The sequence below is a fragment of the Oncorhynchus mykiss genome, chromosome 12 (assembly GCF_013265735.2).
Source record: "Oncorhynchus mykiss isolate Arlee chromosome 12, USDA_OmykA_1.1, whole genome shotgun sequence".
In the NCBI taxonomy this organism is placed as follows: Eukaryota; Metazoa; Chordata; class Actinopteri; order Salmoniformes; family Salmonidae; genus Oncorhynchus; species Oncorhynchus mykiss.
In genome coordinates this window covers 12,165,586-12,190,259 of record NC_048576.1, presented here as the reverse complement: position 1 = coordinate 12,190,259, position 24,674 = coordinate 12,165,586, and the positions used below count along the sequence as shown (strand labels likewise).

Genomic DNA, 24,674 nt, shown 5'->3' with positions numbered 1-24,674 from the left:
TACAGTTTTATCAGCGTATTTGTTTCTCAATGTAAATTGGAAGCCTTTTCTGGATTTGAACTTTGATCCCGGAAACAAAACATGTATTGATAGATCGCTTAATGTAGTTTATTGCTTCCTCAGTGTACTTCACAACAGCTGCTATTTAGTCAGGAAAACCATGCAGAACAACGTCAGGGTTGTGTTCATTAGGGCATGCAAGTCCGGCTAGTTTACCACCATGTCTCTACATTCAGATTAACGTTATGTTCTCTTTCGGCTCTTAGTTCTCTGAGTTGTTGTTTCTCAGCCCCTCTTTAACCTCCCTCTCCTCCACAGTGCGGCAGGCGTCCTCCTCAAGGTGAAGTCAAACGTCAATCGTCACCTGAAGGAACGAAACACCCTCCCTAAGATCTTCGCCGAGACGGTGCGTCGCCATGGGGACAAGACTGCGCTCATTTTCGAGGGCACAGGCGAGAAGTGGTCCTTCCGGCAGCTGGATGAGTACTCCAACCGTGTAGCCAACCTGCTGCTCCAGAGGGGCTTCGTGGAAGGGGATGTGGTGGCTCTCTTCATGGAGAACCGGTCCCAGTACGTGGGCCTCTGGCTGGGCATGGCCAAGATAGGAGTGGAGGCTGCTCTGATCAACTTTAACCTGCGGCTGGAGGCCCTGGTGCACTGCGTCACCATCTCAAACGCTAAGGCTGTGGTGTTCGGCAGCGAGCTGACCGAGGGTGAGGACCAGGGGAGTTAGTGGAAGGATGGGGGGAGGATGTGGGATGGAGGGAGGATGTGGGATGGAGGGAGGGAGGATGTGGGATAATTTATTATTATTTTTTTTGTACCTTTGTTTAACCAGGCAAGTCAGTTAAGAACAAATTCTTATTTTCAATGACAGCCTAGGAACAGTGGGTTAACTGCCTGTTCAGGGGCAGAACGACAGATTTGTACCTTGTCAGCTCGGGGGTTTGAACGTGCAACTTTCCGGTTACTAGTCCAACACTCTAACCACTAGGCTACCCTGGCTGAGTGACAGGTGGCTGGAGGGAGGGAGGGGGGGGCGGGAGGGAGTGGCTGAGTGACAGGTGGCTGGAGGGATTGTTTGAATGACGGATGGAGGGAGGAAGTGGATGGAGGGATGGACAGGGGGCTGTAAATCTTTATTTAAGTAAATTGTACATGCTAAAGGCCCATTCCTGGACATACTGTAGATTTGGACTAGTGCTGGACTACATTATTTTTAGTCTAGGACCAGGCTTAGTCTAGGACCAGGCTTAGTCTAGGACCAGGCTTAGTCTGAGTCTGGGAAACCAAGGGTTTTATTTGATTCTCTGTTTCTGTGACATTAACTTTAAGATTACTTTCCTGTCTTGTCTCGCTCTCCATCTCTCTCCCTATCGCCCCCTTTCTTTCTCTCTCTACCTCCCACTCCCTTTCTCTCCCTTGCTCTCTCTCTTCCCCGTCCTCCCTCCCTCTATCCTAAAGCTGTGTGTGAGGTCCACAGTTCCATGGGGAAGACAGTACAGATGCTGTGTTCAGGGGACTGGGACCCCAAACGTGTCCCTGCAGGGACAGAGTGCCTGGAGCCTCTACTGGATGCCGCCCCGACCCACCTGCCCATCCGCCCAGACCGCTGCTTCACTGGTCAGTCAATCAATCTGTCCAATCACACTCAGTCAGTTTATAAGGAGCCAAACCTGGACTTGGTTAGTATTTTTCTTTCCAAAATGTTTTAGTGTTTGATTGAACCTGTCTAAAGTGCAGTGTTTGATTGAACCTGTCTAAAGTGCAGTGTTTGATTGAACCTGTCTAAAGTGCAGTGTTTGATTGAACCTGTCTAAAGTGCAGTGTTTGATTGAACCTGTCTAAAGTGCAGTGTTTGATTGAACCTGTCTAAAGTGCAGTGTTTGATTGAACCTGTCTAAAGTGCAGTGTTTGATTGAACCTGTCTAAAGTGCAGTGTTTGATTGAACCTGTCTAAAGTGCAGTGTTTGATTGAACCTGTCTAAAGTGCAGTGTTTGATTGAACCTGTCTAAAGTGCAGTGTTTGATTGAACCTGTCTAAAGTGCAGTGTTTGATTGAACCTGTCTAAAGTGCAGTGTTTGATTGAACCTGTCTAAAGTGCAGTGTTTGATTGAACCTGTCTAAAGTGCAGTGTTTGATTGAACCTGTCTAAAGTGCAGTGTTTGATTGAACCTGTCTAAAGTGCAGTGTTTGATTGAACCTGTCTAAAGTGCAGTGTTTGATTGGACCTGTCTAAAGTGCAGTGTTTGATTGAACCTGTCTAAAGTGCAGTGTTTGATTGAACCTGTCTAAAGTGCAGTGTTTGATTGAACCTGTCTAAAGTGCAGTGTTTGATTGAACCTGTCTAAAGTGCAGTGTTTGATTGAACCTGTCTAAAGTGCAGTGTTTGATTGAACCTGTCTAAAGTGCAGTGTTTGATTGAACCTGTCTAAAGTGCAGCGTTTGATTGAACCTGTCTAAAGTGCAGCGTTTGATTGAACCTGTCTAAAGTGCAGCGTTTGATTGAACCTGTCTAAAGTGCAGCGTTTGATTGAACCTGTCTAAAGTGCAGCGTTTGATTGAACCTGTCTAAAGTGCAGCGTTTGATTGAACCTGTCTAAAGTGCAGTGTTTGATTGAACCTGTCTAAAGTGCAGTGTTTGATTGAACCTGTCTAAAGTGCAGTGTTTGATTGAACCTGTCTAAAGTGCAGTGTTTGATTGAACCTGTCTAAAGTGCAGTGTTTGATTGAACCTGTCTAAAGTGCAGTGTTTGATTGAACCTGTCTAAAGTGCAGTGTTTGATTGAACCTGTCTAAAGTGCAGTGTTTGATTGAACCTGTCTAAAGTGCAGTGTTTGATTGAACCTGTCTAAAGTGCAGTGTTTGATTGAACCTGTCTAAAGTGCAGTGTTTGATTGAACCTGTCTAAAGTGCAGTGTTTGATTGAACCTGTCTAAAGTGCAGTGTTTGATTGAACCTGTCTAAAGTGCAGTGTTTGATTGAACCTGTCTAAAGTGCAGTGTTTGATTGAACCTGTCTAAAGTGCAGTGTTTGATTGAACCTGTCTAAAGTGCAGTGTTTGATTGAACCTGTCTAAAGTGCAGTGTTTGATTGAACCTGTCTAAAGTGCAGTGTTTGATTGAACCTGTCTAAAGTGCAGTGTTTGATTGAACCTGTCTAAAGTGCAGTGTTTGATTGAACCTGTCTAAAGTGCAGTGTTTGATTGAACCTGTCTAAAGTGCAGCGTTTGATTGAACCTGTCTAAAGTGCAGCGTTTGATTGAACCTGTCTAAAGTGCAGCGTTTGATTGAACCTGTCTAAAGTGCAGCGTTTGATTGAACCTGTCTAAAGTGCAGCGTTTGATTGAACCTGTCTAAAGTGCAGCGTTTGATTGAACCTGTCTAAAGTGCAGCGTTTGATTGAACCTGTCTAAAGTGCAGTGTTTGATTGAACCTGTCTAAAGTGCAGTGTTTGATTGAACCTGTCTAAAGTGCAGTGTTTGATTGAACCTGTCTAAAGTGCAGTGTTTGATTGAACCTGTCTAAAGTGCAGTGTTTGATTGAACCTGTCTAAAGTGCAGTGTTTGATTGAACCTGTCTAAAGTGCAGTGTTTGATTGAACCTGTCTAAAGTGCAGTGTTTGATTGAACCTGTCTAAAGTGCAGTGTTTGATTGAACCTGTCTAAAGTGCAGTGTTTGATTGAACCTGTCTAAAGTGCAGTGTTTGATTGAACCTGTCTAAAGTGCAGTGTTTGATTGAACCTGTCTAAAGTGCAGTGTTTGATTGAACCTGTCTAAAGTGCAGTGTTTGATTGAACCTGTCTAAAGTGCAGTGTTTGATTGAACCTGTCTAAAGTGCAGTGTTTGATTGAACCTGTCTAAAGTGCAGCGTTTGATTGAACCTGTCTAAAGTGCAGCGTTTGATTGAACCTGTCTAAAGTGCAGCGTTTGATTGAACCTGTCTAAAGTGCAGCGTTTGATTGAACCTGTCTAAAGTGCAGCGTTTGATTGAACCTGTCTAAAGTGCAGCGTTTGATTGAACCTGTCTAAAGTGCAGCGTTTGATTGAACCTGTCTAAAGTGCAGCGTTTGATTGAACCTGTCTAAAGTGCAGCGTTTGATTGAACCTGTCTAAAGTGCAGCGTTTGATTGAACCTGTCTAAAGTGCAGCGTTTGATTGAACCTGTCTAAAGTGCAGCGTTTGATTGAACCTGTCTAAAGTGCAGCGTTTGATTGAACCTGTCTAAAGTGCAGCGTTTGATTGAACCTGTCTAAAGTGCAGCGTTTGATTGAACCTGTCTAAAGTGCAGCGTTTGATTGAACCTGTCTAAAGTGCAGTGTTTGATTGAACCTGTCTAAAGTGCAGTGTTTGATTGAACCTGTCTAAAGTGCAGTGTTTGATTGAACCTGTCTAAAGTGCAGTGTTTGATTGAACCTGTCTAAAGTGCAGTGTTTGATTGAACCTGTCTAAAGTGCAGTGTTTGATTGAACCTGTCTAAAGTGCAGTGTTTGATTGAACCTGTCTAAAGTGCAGTGTTTGATTGAACCTGTCTAAAGTGCAGTGTTTGATTGAACCTGTCTAAAGTGCAGTGTTTGATTGAACCTGTCTAAAGTGCAGTGTTTGATTGAACCTGTCTAAAGTGCAGTGTTTGATTGAACCTGTCTAAAGTGCAGTGTTTGATTGAACCTGTCTAAAGTGCAGTGTTTGATTGAACCTGTCTAAAGTGCAGTGTTTGATTGAACCTGTCTAAAGTGCAGCGTTTGATTGAACCTGTCTAAAGTGCAGCGTTTGATTGAACCTGTCTAAAGTGCAGCGTTTGATTGAACCTGTCTAAAGTGCAGCGTTTGATTGAACCTGTCTAAAGTGCAGCGTTTGATTGAACCTGTCTAAAGTGCAGCGTTTGATTGAACCTGTCTAAAGTGCAGCGTTTGATTGAACCTGTCTAAAGTGCAGCGTTTGATTGAACCTGTCTAAAGTGCAGCGTTTGATTGAACCTGTCTAAAGTGCAGCGTTTGATTGAACCTGTCTAAAGTGCAGCGTTTGATTGAACCTGTCTAAAGTGCAGCGTTTGATTGAACCTGTCTAAAGTGCAGTGTTTGATTGAACCTGTCTAAAGTGCAGTGTTTGATTGAACCTGTCTAAAGTGCAGTGTTTGATTGAACCTGTCTAAAGTGCAGTGTTTGATTGAACCTGTCTAAAGTGCAGTGTTTGATTGAACCTGTCTAAAGTGCAGTGTTTGATTGAACCTGTCTAAAGTGCAGTGTTTGATTGAACCTGTCTAAAGTGCAGTGTTTGATTGAACCTGTCTAAAGTGCAGTGTTTGCATTTTCTGGAGTATTCCAGGCAAGATCAATCAAGCCCCTAGTTTTACTGCTTTCTCCACTGTTTTCTATTGTAGTTCTGTTGTATGTTTTTATTGATTTCTCCCCATATGTCGGTCTTCCAGATCGTCTGTTCTACATCTACACATCTGGGACCACCGGGATGCCCAAAGCTGCCATCGTGGTGCACAGCAGGTAGGCACTCTGGATCTTATATATATATATCTCTCTCTCTGTATCTCTCTCTCTGTATCTCTCTCTCTGTATCTCTCTCTCTGTATCTCTCTCTCTGTATCTCTCTCTCTCTGTATCTCTCTCTCTGTATCTCTCTCTCTGTATCTCTCTCTCTGTATCTCTCTCTCTGTATCTCTCTCTCTCTGTATCTCTCTCTCTGTATCTCTCTCTCTGTATCTCTCTCTCTCTGTATCTCTCTCTCTCTGTATCTCTCTCTCTCTGTATCTCTCTCTCTGTATCTCTCGCTCTCTCGCTCTCTCTGTGTGTGTGTGTCTCGCTCTCTCTGTGTGTGTGTCTCGCTCGCTCTCTCTCGCTCTCTCTCTCTGTGTGTGGCTCGCTCGCTCTCTCTCGCTCTCTCTCTCTGTGTGTGTGTGTCTCGCTCGCTCTCTCTCGCTCTCTCTCTGTGTGTGTGTGTCTCGCTCGCTCTCTCTCTCTGTGTGTGTCTCACTCGCTCTCTCTCGCTCTCTCTCTCTGTGTGTGTGTCTCGCTCGCTCGCTCTCTCTCTCTCTCTCTCTCTGTGGAGCTTGCTCTCGCTCTCTCTGAGGAGCTCACAGAGGTGGTGCTCGCGCTCTCTGTGGCGCACGCTCTCTCGCTCTCTGTGGCGCTCGCTCTTTCTCGCTCTCTGTGGCGCTCGCTCTCTGTGGCGCACGCTCTCTCTTGCTCTCTGTGGCTCTCGCTCTCTGTGGCGCACGCTCTCTCTCTCGCTCTCTGTGGCGCGCTCTGTGGCTCTCTGTGGCGCTCTCTGTGGCGCACGCTCTCTCGCTCTCTGTGGCGCACGCGCTCTCGCTCTCTGTGTGTGTGTGTCTCGCTCGCTCTCTCTCGCTCTCTCGCTCTCTCTCTCTGTGTGTGTGTCTCGCTCGCTCTCTCTCTCTCTGTGGAGCTTGCTCTCGCTCCAGACCTCTCTCTCGCTCTCTGTGGCGCACGCTCTCTCTCTCGCTCTCTGTGGCGCACGCTCTCTCTCTCGCTCTCTGTGGCGCACGCTCTCTCTCTCGCTCTCTGTGGCGCACGCTCTCTCTCTCGCTCTCTGTGGCGCACGCTCTCTCGCTCTCTGTGGCGCTCGCTCTTTCTCGCTCTCTGTGGCGCTCGCTCTTTCTCGCTCTCTGTGGCGCTCGCTCTCTGTGGCGCACGCTCTCTCTTGCTCTCGCTCTCTCTGTGTGTGTGTCTCGCTCGCTCTCTCTCTCTCTCCCTGTGGAGCTTGCTCTCGCTCCAGACCTCTCTCTCGCTCTCTGTGGCGCACGCTCTCTCTCTAGCTCTCTGTGGCGCACGCTCTCTCTCTCGCTCTCTGTGGCGCACGCTCTCTCTCTCGCTCTCTGTGGCGCACGCTCTCTCTCTCGCTCTCTGTGGCGCACGCTCTCTCTCTCGCTCTCTGTGACGCACGCTCTCTCTCTCGCTCTCTGTGGCGCACGCTCTCTCTCTCGCTCTCTGTGGCGCACGCTCTCTCTCTCGCTCTCTGTGGCGCACGCTCTCTCTGTGGCGCATGCTCTCTCTCTCTCGCTCTCTGTGGCGCACGCTCTCTCTCTCGCTCTCTGTGGCGCACGCTCTCTCTCTCGCTCTCTGTGGCGCACGCTCTCTCTCTCGCTCTCTGTGGCGCACGCTCTCTCTCTCGCTCTCTGTGGCGCACGCTCTCTCTCTCGCTCTCTGTGGCGCACGCTCTCTCGCGCTCTCGCTCTCTGTGTGTGTCTCGCTCGCTCTCTCTCGCTCTCTGTGTGTGTGTCTCGCTCGCTCTCTCTCGCTCTCTCTCTCTGTGTGTGTCTCGCTCGCTCTCTCTCTCTCTCTGTGGAGCTTGCTCTCGCTCCTCTCTCTCTCGCTCTCTGTGGCGCACGCTCTCTCTCTCGCTCTCTGTGGCGCACGCTCTCTCTCTCGCTCTCTGTGGCGCACGCTCTCTCTCTCTCGCTCTCTGTGGCGCACGCTCTCTCTCTCGCTCTCTGTGGCGCACGCTCTCTCTCTCGCTCTCTGTGGCGCACGCTCTCTCTCTCGCTCTCTGTGGCGCACGCTCTCTCTCTCGCTCTCTGTGGCGCACGCTCTCTCTCTCGCTCTCTGTGGCGCACGCTCTCTCTCTCGCTCTCTGTGGCGCACGCTCTCTCTCTCTCGCTCTCTGTGGCGCACGCTCTCTCTCTCTCGCTCTCTGTGGCGCACGCTCTCTCTCTCGCTCTCTGTGGCGCACACTCTCTCTCTCGCTCTCTGTGGCGCACGCGCTCTCTGTGGCGCACGCTCTCTCTCTCGCTCTCTGTGGCGCACGCTCTCTCTCTCGCTCTCTGTGGCGCACGCTCTCTCTCTCGCTCTCTGTGGCGCACGCTCTCTCTCTCTCTCGCTCTCTGTGGCGCACGCTCTCTCTCTCTCTCGCTCTCTGTGGCGCACGCTCTCTCTCTCTCTCGCTCTCTGTGGCGCACGCTCTCTCTCTCTCTCTCTCGCTCTCTGTGGCGCACGCTCTCTCTCTCTCTCGCTCTCTGTGGCGCACGCTCTCTCTCTCTCTCTCGCTCTCTGTGGCGCACGCTCTCTCTCTCTCTCTCGCTCTCTGTGGCGCACGCTCTCTCTCTCTCTCGCTCTCTGTGGCGCACGCTCTCTCTCTCTCTCGCTGTCTGTGGCGCACGCTCTCTCTCTCTCTCGCTCTCTGTGGCGCACGCTCTCTCTCTCTCTCGCTCTCTGTGGCGCACGCTCTCGCTCTCTCGCTCTCGCTCTCACTCTCTCTCTCGCTCTCTCTGGAGCTCTCGCTCTCTCTGGAGCTGGAGCTCTCGCTCGCTCTGGAGCTCTCGCTCTCTCTCTCTGGAGCTCTCTCTCTCTCTCTCTCTGGAGCTCTCTCTCTCTCTCTGGAGCTCTCTCTCTCTCTCTCTCTCTCTCTCTCTCTCTCTCTCTCTCTGGAGCTCTCTCTCTCTCTGGAGCTCTCTCTGGAGCTCTCTCTCTCTCTGGAGCTCTCTCTCTCTCGCTCTCTCTCTCGCTCTCTCGCTCTCTCTGGAGCTCTCTCGCTCTCTCTCTCTCTGGAGCTCTCTCTCTCTCTCTAGAGCTCTCTCTCTCTCTCTCTCTCTCTCTCTCTCTCTCTCTCTCTCTCTCTGGAGCTCTCTGGAGCTCTCTGGAGCTCTCTCTCTTTCTGGAGCTCTCTGGAGCTCTCGCTCTCTCTCTCTCTCTCTCTCTCATCTTCTAATTCACTCTTTCTCTCACCTGTGTTTGACAGGTACTACCGCATGGCAGCCTTGGTATACTACGGTTTCGGTATGACGTCTGATGATGTGTTGTACGATTGCCTTCCACTCTACCACTCCGCAGGTAACGTGCGTGTGCGTGTGTGTGCGTGCATGTGTGTGTGTGTGGTCCGTCCATTGTAATTGTTTCTGAAACACGTGTGCATGTCTTCTCCAGGAAACATTGTTGGCGTGGGGCAGTGCCTGATCCACGGCATGACAGTGGTCATCAAGAAGAAGTTCTCTGCCTCCCGGTTCTGGGACGACTGTGCCAAGTACAACTGCACGGTGAGACAGAGACACGCTGCTAGCTGACTCCCAGCAGCTCAGAGACTGCATGACACATATGTACAGAATAGGAGACCAGTAGAGAGAAGATGCATGTTTTGGGTTACTGCTCTGTTCAACTGTGTTGATGTTTATCTACAGCGATAGCTCAAGGATATTCAGATTTACCATTAGGGTTCAGGGAAAGATCTGTTCAGGTGGTCAAAGTAGTAAAATGTAAATAAGCAGGAAGTCATGTGGGTAGACAGCATTATAAGACTACAGAAGTACCCAAAGACAACAAACTCAGAAGATTTGGGGAATAATAAAATAATATTTAGATCTGTAGATTGGTGTGGGTTCTTCACTTATCTGCACTCGTCTCATTGTGCTGGTGACTGACTGTTCGTCTCTCTGATCCCCAGATTGTCCAGTACATCGGGGAGATATGCCGGTACCTGTTGAACCAGCCGGTAAAGGACATAGAGGGTAAACACAAGGTCCGTATGGCGCTCGGTAACGGCCTGCGCCAGTCCATCTGGGAAGAGTTCACCTCTCGCTTCAACGTACCACAGATAGCAGAGTTCTACGGAGCCACAGAGTGCAACTGTAGCCTGGGAAACTTCGACAACATGGTGAGGCGCTAGGAGGACATTTTGGATCTCACAGCAAAGAGCTGGAAGCAAATGATGATGCTCTCATAGTTTATTTTATGGTATTGTCAGACATTTTGGCTCTGAAGGCCTGCTTTTTCTATAGTGTGTGGTCCCAGGGAATGAACATCTTCTGTGTGTTGATCTTTATTATGGCTCTCACTTCACATCTCAAAGCACATAAAAACAGGTATGGTATTTCATCCTCAAAGTAAAGATGAGGGTATTAGTGGTCAGTGATGGCCTCTGTCACTTTGTATTGAATTTGGACTGCATGTTGTCGGTCTCCATTCTCCCATTGATTTGCTGAATCATAGCTATGGTGTGTCGCAGTTGCTGTAAAGCTGAACAGAGTTTCAGTGGTTTTAGATGGGTTGACGTTAACAGTATGGCATTGTCTCTGTTACAGACAGGAGCATGTGGCTTCAACAGCCAGATCCTCCCCTTCATCTACCCCATCAGACTGGTGAAGGTAGATGAGGAGACCATGGAGCTCATCAGAGGCCCCGATGGCGTCTGCATCCCCTGTGGGCCTGGTACGTCACTACTAGTATAGCTATAGTATTACTCTCTCAGGCCTGGTTGGTTTTAGTATAGTATACCTTAACCCTGACATTCTGAATGCTGTGCAAGCCTGGTATGGGTGAGATGGGCAACTTTGATGGGGGTGGGGGCCGCCCCAAAACATCTGAACTCATCATGAGGGTCCGCAGTTTCTTGTGGGTCTGCCTACCCACATGCCTACCCACATGCCTACCCACATGCCTACCCACATGCCTACCCACCAGCCTACCCACCAGCCTACCCACCAGCCTACCCACCAGCCTACCCACCAGCCTACCCACCAGCCTACCCACATGCCTACCCACATGCCTACCCACATGCCTACCCACATCCCTACCCACATCCGTACCCACATGCCTACCCACAGCTGTACCCACATGCCTACCCACATCCGTACCCACATTCGTACCCACCAGCCTACCCACATCCGTACCCACACATGCAGTCAGAGCCGGGCCCAGTCTTTGGGGGCTCTAAGAAACATGTATGAACTCCAGGCTGAACTACAGGAGATCTCTGAGCAGTTGTGGGCCCCAGAGACGAGGTGTGCCGGCCCACCCTGGCACCCGTCAACCACTACCCCACCTATGGGTTAATTAACCCATAAGGCACAAGGGGGTGTGGTATATGGCCAATATACCATGGCTAAGGGCTGTTCTTAGGCACGACGCAAAGCGGCGTGCTTGGACCACAGGAAGAGTAGCTGCTGCTTTTAAAACAGCTAATGGGGATCATAATAAAATACACAAACTGCCTTGCTGTCCAGGGAACTGAGCAGATGTGAGATCAACATAGCAGCTCTGAGTGAAACGAGGTTAGCTGATGATGGCACCATCATTGAACCAGTAGGTGGCTATAGGTGGAAAGGGAAACAAACGACGAGGACAGAGTACATGGGGTAGACCAACCTTCACGCATCTGCATGACACCTTCTGGCAGAAATGAGCCTTGTGAAAATCAGGATTCCTCTCAACAAGACCAGGCATGCCACAATAATTAGTGCCTACGCACCTACATAACCAAGCCCTGACAATAACCAAGCCCTGACAATAACCAAGCCCTGACAATAACCAAGCCCTGACAATAACCAAGCCCTGACAATAACCAAGCCCTGACAATAACCAAGCCCTGACAATAACCAAGCCCTGACAATAACCAAGCCCTGACAATAACCAAGCCCTGACAATAACCAAGCCCTGACAATAACCAAGCCCTGACAATGTGAAAGAGCAGTTCTACTCAGAGCTAGACGACTAGTCATTCCTTGAGACTTCAATGCTAGGGTTTGATTAATGAATTCTTTAACATTTAAATACAGACATAAGGGCTCCAGCTGGTGTCGCCTCCACATACAATTTAAGACAGTCATCAAGGATAACAAAATAAATCTTAAAAGGTTATTTCCATTGTGGGCAAAGATGGAGTGGGACACTTAAAAAAATAAACAGTTTTTAGACTGTTTCTCCATGTAACCCACATACAAATGAGCATAGTTAGGAGCCATGGGGGATCCCATAGAAGTACCCTTTGTCTGAATAAAGAAAGCATTTAGAAACATGAAGTAGTTGTGTGCGAGTACTATTTCAGCCAATGTTATGCATGCACTGGAAGGTAGTTCATTAGGGTCACGTTGCAGAAGAAAATGTTCCATGGCTTCAATACCGCCCTCTTGTGGAATATTTGTGTATAACAACTCAACATCAAAAGTAACTAATAAAGTATTTTCGGGGAGAGGATCAAGAGATTCAATAATGGGGATAGTTTAAAGACCCTTGCTCCCTTCGGTCTCAACGTAGACGTTGATCTGAAGCCATTCTTGTGATGACTGTGATTGTGCCGTTGTAAATGTTTGTAGGCTTATGTGGCCTAATTGTATCTATGATCGTACGCTATCCGTTTTGTTTTTGAATGCTATTTTAATATGAGACCAATGACATTGTGTATATAGGTCTCATATATGTGATTTTCTGGATTATTGTTTTAGATTCCGTCTCACAGTTGAAGTGTACCTATGATAAAAATGTACAGACCTCTACATGCTTTGTAAGTAGGAAACTGACGATTTTGCAGGTTAATAAATACTTGTTCTCCCCACTGTAAGTAGCACACAGGAGGACATTTTTCTCTGTTAAGACCATTTCCTTTTGCATTTCTAGCCAAACATAAAATGTTCCTGTTTTGATTAATTTAATGGAGTGAGTTAGGTCTGCTCTATACTAAATTAGCATACCCCCTGAGTCCCTTCCCTGTTTCACACCTGGTAGTTTGGTGGATGAGACTACCAGGTCTCTGTAACCTAGAGGGCAACCAGTGGGTCCATCTCCTCTATACCATGTTTCTTGTAGGGTGACAATGTCTGTATTTCTGAGTTCTTTGGTGAAGTCCAGGCTCTTGCTCTTTAGGCCAAAGGCAGATGACCTCAGGCCTTGGATATTCCAGGATGAGATGGAAGGCTTTGTGTTCCATAAAGTGCCCAATGTTAATTGTGTGGTTTGGCCTCAGACCAGTAAGTGTGAGTATGTCTGATGAGTCTGATGAGCATCTGGTACATGCTAGTGTAAGAGTGGGCCTGTTTGCCTGCTCATGGCCTGGGCGTATGTGTGACTTTTCATATTGAGGCCCTCTTTGCGGGAGTGGGGGGTATGGGGTGGGCAAGTGGGGGCGTAGGTCTGATCTGAAGGGGCCTATATGGGGTGGGGGCATGGTTGTTTTTTTTTTTTTTTTTTTGGGGGGGGGGGGGGGGTATTGATTGGATGTGGTGCTGTGGCCTGGATTTAGGTCCTCTATATGTAGGTCCCGCAGGTCTGGGAGAGTGTCTCGCTGGTCTTGGCAGGTGGTCTGTTGATCTGTGGCTCCTGTGTGAGGTGTTGGGGCTGCGGTTGAGGGCAATGTCCTTTAGACTCCGTGCTAAGGTGGGCACTGCTGCCTTGTATATGTGGACCTGGTCATAAAGGCTGTTCAAGTCCAGGGGGGAGTGGTGGGCCAGGGGGGAGTGGTGGGCCAGGGTGGAGTGGTGGGCTAGGTAAACATTTGGTTTTGAGGCACAGTCATGGGAAATACTTGTGTTTGCCCGCCCTAATGTAGCAGGGTGGAGATAACCACTTGTGCATTGGGAAAAGTATAAGCTTTTTCAATCACTCCCTTGAGTGCTGTGGCCACCCTTTCCTGCTGGGCCCTCGGGTTGTTTGTGCATGTGTGTATTATGTGGCTGGGTGACCCTAGTTGGTCCTCAGACAGAAGGTCTAGTGCATGCTGGGTGTTTGGACACCACAGTTTATTTTCTTGTATATATTTCCCATTCGAGTCCATAAGGAACACAAGCCACAGAGTGTGTGTGTGTGTGTGTGTGTGTGTGTGTGTGTGTGTGTGTGTGTGTGTGTGTGTGTGCTTCTTCATTTGTCTATCCTGCTGTGATGTTGAGGCTATGGTCAGGGTCTGAGGTGGGCTGTTCTGCTGACTTCTCTGTGGGGGTGGCCTGTCTCTAATGGGTTGTTCTGTCACACGTCATCGTTCTCACCTTCTCCTCTAGTGTTCTGCTCTTTCTCCAGTTAATGTTGTCTCTCTGTTCTGGTTGAGGGGATGTTGTTGAGCTGGACAATTTTTTTTGGTGTTGGCTGGAGTGTTTTCACCTGCTGTTCCAGCTCCACCTGCTTTACTTCCAGCTGGGTGAATTTTATCCTTCATTTCAATGAGGGACTAGTGCTCTGTGCTGGGAGGTTGACTTTCCTCTTGGGGTTACTCATCTGTGGGGTTGAGTAAGGAAGAGGTCTGACACGCTCGGTATCTTTCTCAGGAGAGAGCTTCTCCTGCTGTGCTCCCTCTATGATTATGAGAAAGTCCAGCTGAAACTGTTTTGGGATTGCCCTGTACCAATACTGTTCCAGACTTGTACAGGTTGACATTGGCTGACTCGGTCATTGTTGAATATTATCCTGAGTTTCTACCCTTTGTGAACACCCCCCCCCTGTTAACAGAGGGGTAGTGTGTTAATATAGCTCTGTGCCATGCCAGGGGATGGTCTGTGTGGAAAATTAAGTTGCTTCAGGTCGGGGGACCATTTTTATAGCAGTCAGCAAAAGTGTATTTTTATTTTCCATAAGGAGCTTATTTTGTCCTCTTTCCATGGCTTCTCATTTTTTACATCCAGGGGGTACTGTATTGTAATGACCTCTGCACAGAGGGAGGGGGCGTCAAAGGCCTCTGCAATTGGGTGGGTGAAGCTGTGAAGCTTTGACACCTCTCACAAACCTCAGTGCTAATTGAAGTTGCAGACGGATCTGTTCAACTCCACATGACATCAACATGGTAGCAGCATAAAACATGGACAAACATTATTGGGCTAACAACAGTAGATGGGCCAATGTGTACATGCACATTTCCAGATATCATCAGCAGTAATACAGTTAGGGCACGGTAGAGGACCGGGAGCGCTCAAATTAAATACATATTTTTGTAATGTCTAGGCTTTAAAAGTAGCTTCAGACTAAAAATTAGTCACTCAGTTCCAGGTTGGATGGTGTTTTCAGGTTTCCGTTGTGCTTCTTTTCCTGGTTGTTGGGTTTTCAAGAGCACTTGCTGTATAGTCCTTGGGAATAAGAATCTTTGGTAGTAGGAATCCTTCCATGTAATTTTGTCCAAAATCATGTTGTAGGTTTGGAGTTTTGATTTGGAGTGAAAGTTGTGGAGGGGGTAGTATCCTGTATATGTCCTTGTGGAAAAATCCAAGTTTATCGATCTCTCTCGCTCTCTCTCTAGGTGAGCCCGGCCAGTTGGTAGGCAGGATCAATCAGAAAGACCCCCTGAGAAGGTTTGACGGCTACGTGAACGAAGGAGCCAACAGCAAGAAGACTGCTAACAGTGTCTTCAAGAAGGGAGACACTGCCTATCTCTCAGGTGAGAAGCTATTTAACTTTATAGACTGAGAGAGACTTTATTTGTCTGTCTTTCTCTCCCTCACACATTCTGACAGTGAGGTGTTGAGGTATCTACTACGGCGCTTTACCTTGGCCCAGTCAAAGATGACTGCATTTCACAAGTCTCTGTCTGGATAACAGTGGTATTTGTTACTGAGTGGACTGTCCTGGCTAAATAAAAATGGTGGTCCTCATCATGGACCCATATGGTGACATGTACTTTTACAAACGCACAGCTTTGTTACTGATCTGTTTGCTTTCTCTCTCCAGGCGACGTCCTAGTCATGGACCAGTATGGTTACATGTACTTTAAGGATCGTACAGGGGACACGTTCCGTTGGAAGGGAGAGAACGTGTCGACCACAGAGGTGGAGGGAACACTGAGCCGTCTGCTGGACATGATGGACGTGGTAGTCTACGGAGTGGAGGTGCCAGGTACAGTAACCACTCCAAACCACCACACAGCTCTTTTTTTCACCATTGTCTGTATTGATTTTCAATTTACAACAATGGGGACATTGTCTTTGTTATCCTGACACCAAAACCAATCATACAACTGGGCCTCCACTGCCCAAACTGGTACAACAGTTCTCATACACAGAGTATTATAGTTTCCCCAAAGAAAGGTTCTTAGCTAGCCTGTCACCTACTTTCTGTCTGACAACTCCGCTCCGACCATTGATGTTTCTTCTGTGTGAACAAGCGAAATGCGCAAAGTGAAGCGCTTTGCTGTTCTACGAGTGGTGTGGGACGGCGTGGTCGAGAGATAAAGTACCCTGTTAGCTACAAAGCTTAAGGGAAACTCACCCCAGATCCCCAGTTTTGGTGAAAGGAGGAGAAGAAAGTGCCTAAGAAGAACTATCCCACTGGGCACAAACGTCTATTCAACATCTGTTCCATGTTGGTTCAACATAATTTCATTGAAAGGACGTGAAAACAACGTTGATTCAACCAGTGTGTGTCCAGTGGGATAGTGCTCTGAATTTCAATGGATTATCAAGGGGGTGTGCTTTGCTTGCACTTTCTATTTGAAGGATGTTAACTGTGTAGCCTGCTGGTCGTAATGTGAAGAGCACTAAAGCAGCAGCGAACTGGGTTTGGGCTGTGTGGCCCATGACGTCATCACTACAGCATGTTTTCAAGGCAATTCCAACTGTCTCCTTGGTTCTTACAGCAGTTGTGAAATACTTGATGATGTAGATGCAGATGCCTGTTAGCATCAATTAATTGTCAGTGATAAAAAAAAAATCATCAGAAATAATCTTAACATGTTTTATAGTGCTGATGGGACTATACCACCTTCTTACACTGAACAAAAATATAAACGCAACATGTAAAGTGTTGGTCCCATGTTTCATGATCTGAAATAAAAGATCGCAGAAATTGTCCATATGCACAAAAAGCTTACTTCTCTCAAATTTTGTGCACACATTTGTTTACACCCCTGTTAGTGAGCATTTATTCTTTGCCAAGATAATCCATCCACCTGACAGGTGTGGCATATCAAGAAGCTAATTAAACACCATGATCATTACACAAGTGCACCTTGTGCTGGGGACAATAAAAGGCCACTCTAAAATGTGCAGTTTTGTCACACAACACAATGTCAAAGATGTCTCAAGTTGAGGGAGCCTGCAATTTGCATACCGACTGCAGCAATGTCAATCAGAGCTGTTGCCAGATCTTTTCATGTTAATTTGACTCTACCATAAAGCCATAAGTGATTTTAAAACAGAGTTTAATTGCTGTGATAGGAGATAACTGAGGATGGATCAACAACATTGTAGTTACTCTACAATGCTAACATAAATAACAGTGAAAAGAAAGCTTGTACAGAATACAAAATATTCCAAAACATGTGTCCTGTTGACAACAAGGCACTAAAGTAATACTGCAAAAAATGTGGCAAAGAAATAAACTTTTTGTTCTGAATACAACGCGTTATGTTTGGGGCAAACGCATCACTGAGTACCACTCTTCATATTTTCAAGCATGGTGGTGGTTGCATCATGTTATGGGTATGCTTGCCATCGGCAAGGAGTAGGGAGTTTAGGATAAAAAAATAAATGGAATAGAGCAAAGCACAGGCAAAATCCTATAGGTAAATCTGGTTCAGTCTGCTTTCCAATAGACACTGGGAGACCTTCACCTTTCAGTAGGACAATTACCTAAAACACAAGGCAAAATATACACTGAAGTTGCTTACCAAGATGACATTGAATGTTCCGGAGTGGCCTTGTTATAGTTTTCACTTAAATTGGCTTGAAAATCTATGGCAAGTCTGTTTAGCAATGATCAAAAACCAACTTGACAGAGCTTGAATATTTGGACCATCTACAGTGGGGAGAACAAGTATTTGATACACTGCCGATTTTGCAGGTTTTCCTACTTACAAAGCATGTAGAGGTCTGTCATTTTTATCATAGGTACACTTCAACTGTGAGAGATGGAATCTAAAACAAAAATCCAGAAAATCACATTGTATGATTTTTAAGTAATTCATTTGCATTTTATTGCATGACAAGTATTTGATCACCTACCAACCAGTAAGAATTCCGGCTCTCACAGACCTGTTAGTTTTACTTTAAGAAGCCCTCCTGTTCTCCACTCATTACCTGTATTAACTGCACCTGTTTGAACTCGTTACCTGTATAAAAGACACCTCTCCACACACTCAATCAAACAGACTCCAACCTCTCCACAATGGCCAAGATCAGAGCTGTGTAAGGACATCATGGATAAAATTGTAGACCTGCACAAGGCTGGGATGGGCTACAGGACAATAGGCAAGCAGCTTGGTGAGAAGGCAACAACTGTTGGTGCAATTATTAGAAAATGGAAGAAGTTCAAGCTGGATACTTATCTCCCTCACTAACTATAAGCATCAGCTGTCAGAGCAGCACTGCACCTGTACACAGCCCATCTGTAAATAGCCCACCCAACTACCTCATCCCCATATTGTTATTTTTTTTCTCTTTTGCACACCAGTATTTCTACTTGCACATCATCTGCACATCTATCACTCCAGTGTTTAATTGCTAAATTGTAATTATTTAGCCACTGTGGCCTATTTATCGCCTTAACTCCCTAATCTCACTACTTTTATACACACTGTATATAGATTTTTCTATTATGTTATTGACTGTGAGTTTGTTTATCCCATGTGTAACTGTGTTTTTGTCATTTTGCTTTATCTTGGCCAGGTCGCAGTTGTAAATGACAACTTGTTCTCAGCTGGCCTACCTGGTTAAATAAAGAGAGAGGACTAAATGTGTAAAAAGTTGGTGTGAATACTTTCTGAAATCACTGTTTTCTGATGCGTGTGTCTGGGGCAGAGGGGACTGTGTGACTTAACTCGAACCCCTGTAGCAAGCTGAGGGCTTTATACAATCATAAATGTTTCCTTTGCATGTCTCAGGGGCTGAGGGGAAGGCTGGGATGGCCGCCGTAGCAGATCCAGAGAGATCTACAGACCTGGAGAAGTTTGGGAAGGATCTAGAGAAAGCTCTGCCACCCTACGCACGACCCGTCTTCCTACGCTTCCTCAAAGAGGTCAACAAGACAGGTGGGTGCAGTTGGTCATGTATACAGTATCTGTTACTTATGTTATACACTGAGTATACAAAACATTCCGGAACACCTTCCTAATATTGAGTTGCACCCCCTCTTTTGCTCTCAGAAGAGCCTCAATTCGTCAGGTCATGGACTCTACAACGTGTTGAAAGCGTTCCACAGGGAAGCTGGCCCATGTTGACTCCAATGCTTCCCCCAGTTGTCAAGTTGGCTGGATGTCCTTTGGGTGGTGGACCGTCCTTAATACACAGGGGAAACTGTTGAACATGAGAAACCCAGCAGCGTTGTAGTTCTTGACACAAACCAGTGCGCCTGGTACCTACTACCATACCCTGTTAAAAGGCACTTAAATCATTTGTCTTGCCCATTCACCCTCAATGGCACACATACACAATCCATGTCTCAAGGCTTAAAAGTCCTTCTTTAACCTGTCTCCTCCCCTTCATCTACACTGATTTGAAGTGGATTTAACAAGTGACATCAATAAGGGATTATAGGGGGCCTCCCAAGTGGTGCAGCGGTCGCCATGCTAGAGGCATCACTACAGACCCGGGTTCGATCCCAGGCCGGGGTAGGGAAGGGTTTGGCCGGCCGGGATGTCCTTGTCCCATCGGGCTCTAGCGACTCCTGTGGCGCATGCAGGCTGACTACGGTCGCCAGTTGTACGGTGTTTCCTCCGTCACGTTGGTACGGCTGGCTTCCGGGTTAAGTGAGCAGTGTGGCTTGGCAGGGCCGTGTTTCAGAGGAGTTAAATTGGGGGTAAAAAAAAGTATAAATAATAAGGGATCATCGCTTTCACCTGGATTCACCTAGTCAGTTTGTCATGGAAAGAACAGGTGTTCCTAATGTTTTGTACACTCAGTGTATATTGTATCCTCTCCTCAGGGGGAGGTCAGGGACTGTATTCAAGAAGTGATGAAGTAGGACTGTGGATCTAGGATCAGGTCCCTTCTGTCCATATAATCTTATTCATATTGAACTAAAAATACAAAACTGATCCTGTATTAGCTGTTCTACTTGAGTCTAATTCAACCCCCCTCTTGCTCCTCCTCCAGGCACCTATAAGTTCCAGAAGACAGACATGCGGCAGGACGGTTTTGACCCCAGCATGGTATCAGACAAACTGTACTTCCTGGACCCCACCAGGGGGCGCTATGTAGAGCTGCATCAGGAGCTCTACAGCAGCATCATCTCAGGGAAGCAGAAACTGTAACTGTGAGATCTGATCACTCTTACCACCCCCCCCCAAAAAAAGAATTATCACCCCCATCCACCCACACACACACACACACACACACACACACACACACACACACACACACACACACACACCCTATTCCTGAAGTCACTCTCCCAACCCCAGAGAAACTCTTAACTCTTACAACCCACCTCTCTGCTCTCTCTAAGCCCACACCCCTCGTTACTTCAGTGACCACAGTGAGGGGCAGCTGGCTCATCCAGGTCACATGACAAGCCAATCTGACACCATATCCCACGATAGACCTAGAGCGACCTTTGACCTCTAAAGGCACCCAAGAGCTTGACCTTGAACTTGACCTGCCCTGGAGCTATAGGAACGCTCGCTGGAAGGACACAGCTCGCTGGCTGAGAGGGGTGTGTGGCATGTCCAGAATGCAAAAACATAGTAACTTACTCCAAATGTAAGAGTCCTAGCTATAGGAACTTGACACAGTGAAAGAACTTGAATTGATTGAAGGAAACAGTCCTGTTGGTCTGTCGGTTTGTCCGTCTCATGTTGAGGTCATTCCCTCATAGGTCCAACCTGCACACTGCCCAGTCAGTGACCAGTGGCTTCTGTTGTGACACAAAATGGCCGATTTTGGTTTTAGTGGTGTTGACTCGGCACATCCATGTTAGACATACAGTACAGCTAACCTGAAACTGATGGATTTAAGTGCAATAGGGCTCCAGCAGTGGCAGTTTACAGCTGTGAAGAAGCTCTCTATTATATTAAATGTCTGCATTATACCAAATATATTTAATTTGTAGAATAGTCTTTACACGTTTTAAAACAAAAGGATGATTGTATGTTCAAGTTCCTGATAATATTCAAATTCTAATCATGTTTTGCTATATCCACAATTGTGCTCGGCTTTCTCCTGACCTCACCCACTAGGGGTGCTCCTCCTAGTCTTCAACTATAGAATCTACAGACCAACTCCCAGCTGCTGGAGCACCAATAACTCTTACAGTTTCAAACCTGGTTCTGAATGTTCTGATTCTGGGTAGAAGATTCAGATTCTGAATGTTCTGATTCTGGGTAAATTCGTTTTTTTTTTGTCTGTGTCAACATTGTGCAGGTTGGGCCCAATGGATTGGCTTCGTCTTGTATGGCACAGTAGACATTTTAAAGCTTGCCGAAGAGCGTGCTGAAGTGAAAAGCACTAACCTCCTCTGTCTCTGAGGTGTTGTTGAGGATAATACTCTGGTGCTACTGACAGAAGGAGACTCTGACTCTGGTGCAGCAAGCCAAATGATCTAAACCAGGCCTTTCCAACCCTGTTCCTGGAGAGTTACCATCCTGTAGGGTTTCACTCCAACCATAATCTAGCACACCTGATTCTAATAATTGATAAGCTGAATCAGGTCAGTTAAAACTGGGGTTGGAACAAAAACCTACAGGAGGGTAGCTCTCCAGGAACAGGGTTGGAGAGATCTAATTTAAAGATGGTCCTTGCTCGAAGGGGGAAGAGGAGAGGAAAAGAGAAGAGAGAGAGAATATTATTTTTGTTATTGTTTGTTCTTCTACTTTCTTGTTTCATCTTCTCAGCAGCATGAATGATCAACATAGAGTACTGTGCCTTTACTGTGAGTTTACCCTCTCAGATTCACAGACCCTGTTCCCATCACCCCCTACCCTAACACTTCACTCCCTACAGTCCCCATCACCCCCTACCCTAACACTTCACTCCCTACAGTCCCTACCCTAACACTTCACTCCCTACAGTCCCATCACCCCCTACTGTCCCATAGCACCCTACTCCCTCACTCTCCTCACCCCCTACTGTCCCATAGCACCCTACTCCCTCACTCTCCTATCACTCCCTTGTCTGTCCTCTGTCCCTATCATCAGGTACTAACCCACATTTCCCATTCACTTTTATTCAGCACCCCAATTCTGTTGTACCCTAACCCATGATCACTCCTGTTAGGCATGTCTCCCAACCTCTCACCCAGTCTCCCAACCTCTCATCCAGTCTCTCACCCAGTCCCTCAAACGCTCACCCTTCCCAGGCACCTCTGTTTGATCCTTGCTTCTCTTGTTATGGCTAGACATTCCTCTCGGTCTGTCATGATGTTATTCCCTCAGCTCCGAGGACATGACGTGTGATTAACGACAGTCACCTCCCCAGCTCTCGTACCGTCGGCAGTACTCTACGTGATGGGTCACCATGTCCTCTCAAAACAAACAAATTATGAGCCGGTTTCGTCAACCAAATATCCTGTCTGTGTGAAATCGAAGGTGGAGACCGAGGCACAATGATTCTCCTTGTCTTCTGTCTGGTGTGTCTCTTGTCGTGTTACACGGGCACACCTCGCTGATGAGGAAGAGGAAGTGACAACATAGTTCTCCAGCTCCACCCATCAGTATCAGTGTATTTATTACTAGTGATGATCGTTTCATTTGTCAAATGTTTGAGGAAGAAAAATGTTTAATTAAGGGGGGGGGGGGGGGGGGGGGGTAAATGTTGGCAAAGAAGAGTATATACATTTTGGGGTTATATGAGAATGCTGCTTTGACTCTAGTGATCCTGGGGTGTCAAATGGTAGTATGACCACGAGGTGGCGCCTGACTGGGCAGCCCCAGAGGAGTCCAAATGGGCATTGGGCAATATTCTGAAGTGGCTTCCTTTCCTTGTCTCCTTTCCTCCATCTGCACTGATCTGAAAGGAGTGGAGGTGAAAAATAGCCATATTGTTTACACCTATGCTGTTGAAGCAGAGGAGACGAGGAGAGGAATCTGTTTTAGACTATTGAGATTCACCTCCTCTCTACCCTAGATGTTTCCATTCCCACTTTTTCTCATTTTAAATTATTATTTTATAAAGTATTAGTCATTCTTGATCTGATTGTGCATTGACTGTGTCGCGGCTATGCATTGCATTTGTTAGTTATTTTCTGTGTGTGAAATCAAAGCTTTGATGTCTCAGGGTTCTGGAAGTGAGTGAAGGGTTTCCGTTGGTTTATATGTCTACCTGTTTGACTGTAACCAGAACCCAAACCTATGACGGCACCAGCCCACTGTCTTATGACACTGAGTAGAGACAGACTGTCGTCTGTCACAGGCTCTTTGAGGTTATGTGTCTTTGGGACGGTTTCCTGGACACAGATTAAGCCTAGTCCTGGACTGAAACATGTCTCCATTGAATATGCTTTTTAGGGAAACCAACCCCCTATGTCTGTCAAACCAATGGGAGCTATAGTAGTGTGAGAGAGTGACAGGGTGTTGGTCACATCTTTAACCAGAGGGAGGCTGTGTTTCCCACAAAAATCCTCTTTGCTGCTGCCTACTGCTACCCATAGAGATGGATAAAGGACTCATCTTTGTATCTGCGCCATTATAATGCCTATGGCAGCATGGAGTAGTCTCCATTAGGAAGTAGTCAATTTTCTTATTCACGATTGGCCGATCCCTCCTGATGACCCGGTTGGACATGACTCCAACAGGGTCTCCAGGATGGCTCAGTCAATAAAGTTGGAAGTCCCACCCAGTTGACTACATTCAAATTGTGGAAGCCTTCAATGGCGCTGCCCATGCTAACATGGCCTTTTGGCCACTAGAGGCCTCTATCATTCTCTAGTACAGTGGTCACCAACCTTTTCTGAGTCAAGATCACTTTCTGATTCAAAATGCAAGCTGAGATTTACCACTCATATTTATTTTTTAAATGTAAGCCTATGCAACATTAACCAATTAAAAACTGTTCTGTAGTAATGAGGTTTGCAGTAGGTTATGGGCCGAAGACACTATCACTGTATATTGGCTACGCTTGACTTACCCTGCCAATGTTGTTCTTCTCAGACCATTTTGAAATTCTATATTTTTTAAATGTGGTATATGATAATTGGTCATTTGTAATTGTTGTATTCATTGTGAGGCACAGCTCAGGCTCATGGCCTGCATCTGATGGTCAGTCTGAGGTGAGAGTGACACAGTCCAGCTGAAACTCAAGTAGCACTGCATTATTTCTGTCTCATGCACCAATTTATGTTGTTACTCCTATGACCAGAGAAAGTGAAATATTCCTTGATATTAAAAAAGACAAGCTGCTAATAATAACAACGCAAGCTTATTGAAACACTTTGCTATGCTCATTCATTACAGCTGCAGTACAGCTGCATGTTTTGAAATCTCACAGATGGCTCAGATCACTGTGCAGTCATGGTGATCTCAGCTATCTGATTGGCCAGTGGTTGGCCTATAGGTGCCCTTGATTTGCTCTCTGGGCTGGCCGGGTAGGCGGAGTATTACCTTCAGACACATGAAATGGTTAAAAACACTTGGCCTTCCCAGCGCTAGGGCTGCTGAATCAAGTGCACCTCCCGCCAACAGCACTAAATAAAACCAAACAATAGGAACGCAAGGCTTTATCGTTGTTTTTTTTTAACCGAAATATTTGGTGATCGACTAGGAATGCCTTGGAGATCGAATTGTCCATCACGATCGACCGGTTGGTGACCACTGCTCTAGTGCTACCATACCAGTGAACCTTCATTCCATAAGAGTAACCATTATGTCCCTAAGTGTATTAAAGAATGTCTGATGTATTTATAAAATCAATGCATTGCTCTTCTATAGTACTGGGATTATGGCTAATGAATAAAACAGATTGATGAATGGAAACAGTCTGTTATCCACTGTGTTGTATTAAACAGTCTCAAAGGGCCATTAAGTAATGGGCTATACCATGCTTTTTCATCATCCTTCACATCAGTTATATGGTATGCTTGAGCCAATCGTGAGGCCTG

General features: G+C 46.7%; 1 protein-coding gene across 2 annotated transcripts in view; it reads left to right on the top strand.

Annotated features, from left to right (window-relative positions):
* Positions 1–24,545, top strand: part of LOC110536982 (long-chain fatty acid transport protein 4-like) — a 29,739-nt gene extending 5,194 nt beyond the window's left edge. Inside the window, exons 3-14 of one of the 2 annotated variants that reach the window (XM_036936936.1) lie at positions 319–713; positions 1,465–1,623; positions 5,429–5,498; positions 8,707–8,798; positions 8,892–9,001; positions 9,406–9,615; positions 10,043–10,169; positions 14,953–15,090; positions 15,381–15,545; positions 18,529–18,675; positions 19,739–19,958; positions 19,999–24,545. In XM_036936936.1, the coding sequence (XP_036792831.1) occupies positions 319–713; positions 1,465–1,623; positions 5,429–5,498; positions 8,707–8,798; positions 8,892–9,001; positions 9,406–9,615; positions 10,043–10,169; positions 14,953–15,090; positions 15,381–15,545; positions 18,529–18,675; positions 19,739–19,896 (1,771 nt within the window). In that variant the 3' untranslated portion in view covers positions 19,897–19,958; positions 19,999–24,545. Of the gene's footprint in view, positions 1–318; positions 714–1,464; positions 1,624–5,428; positions 5,499–8,706; positions 8,799–8,891; positions 9,002–9,405; positions 9,616–10,042; positions 10,170–14,952; positions 15,091–15,380; positions 15,546–18,528; positions 18,676–19,738; positions 19,959–19,990 lie in introns of both variants that reach the window. The other variant, XM_036936937.1, reaches the window with a different exon arrangement.
* The last annotated feature ends 129 nt before the right edge of the window (positions 24,546–24,674 follow it).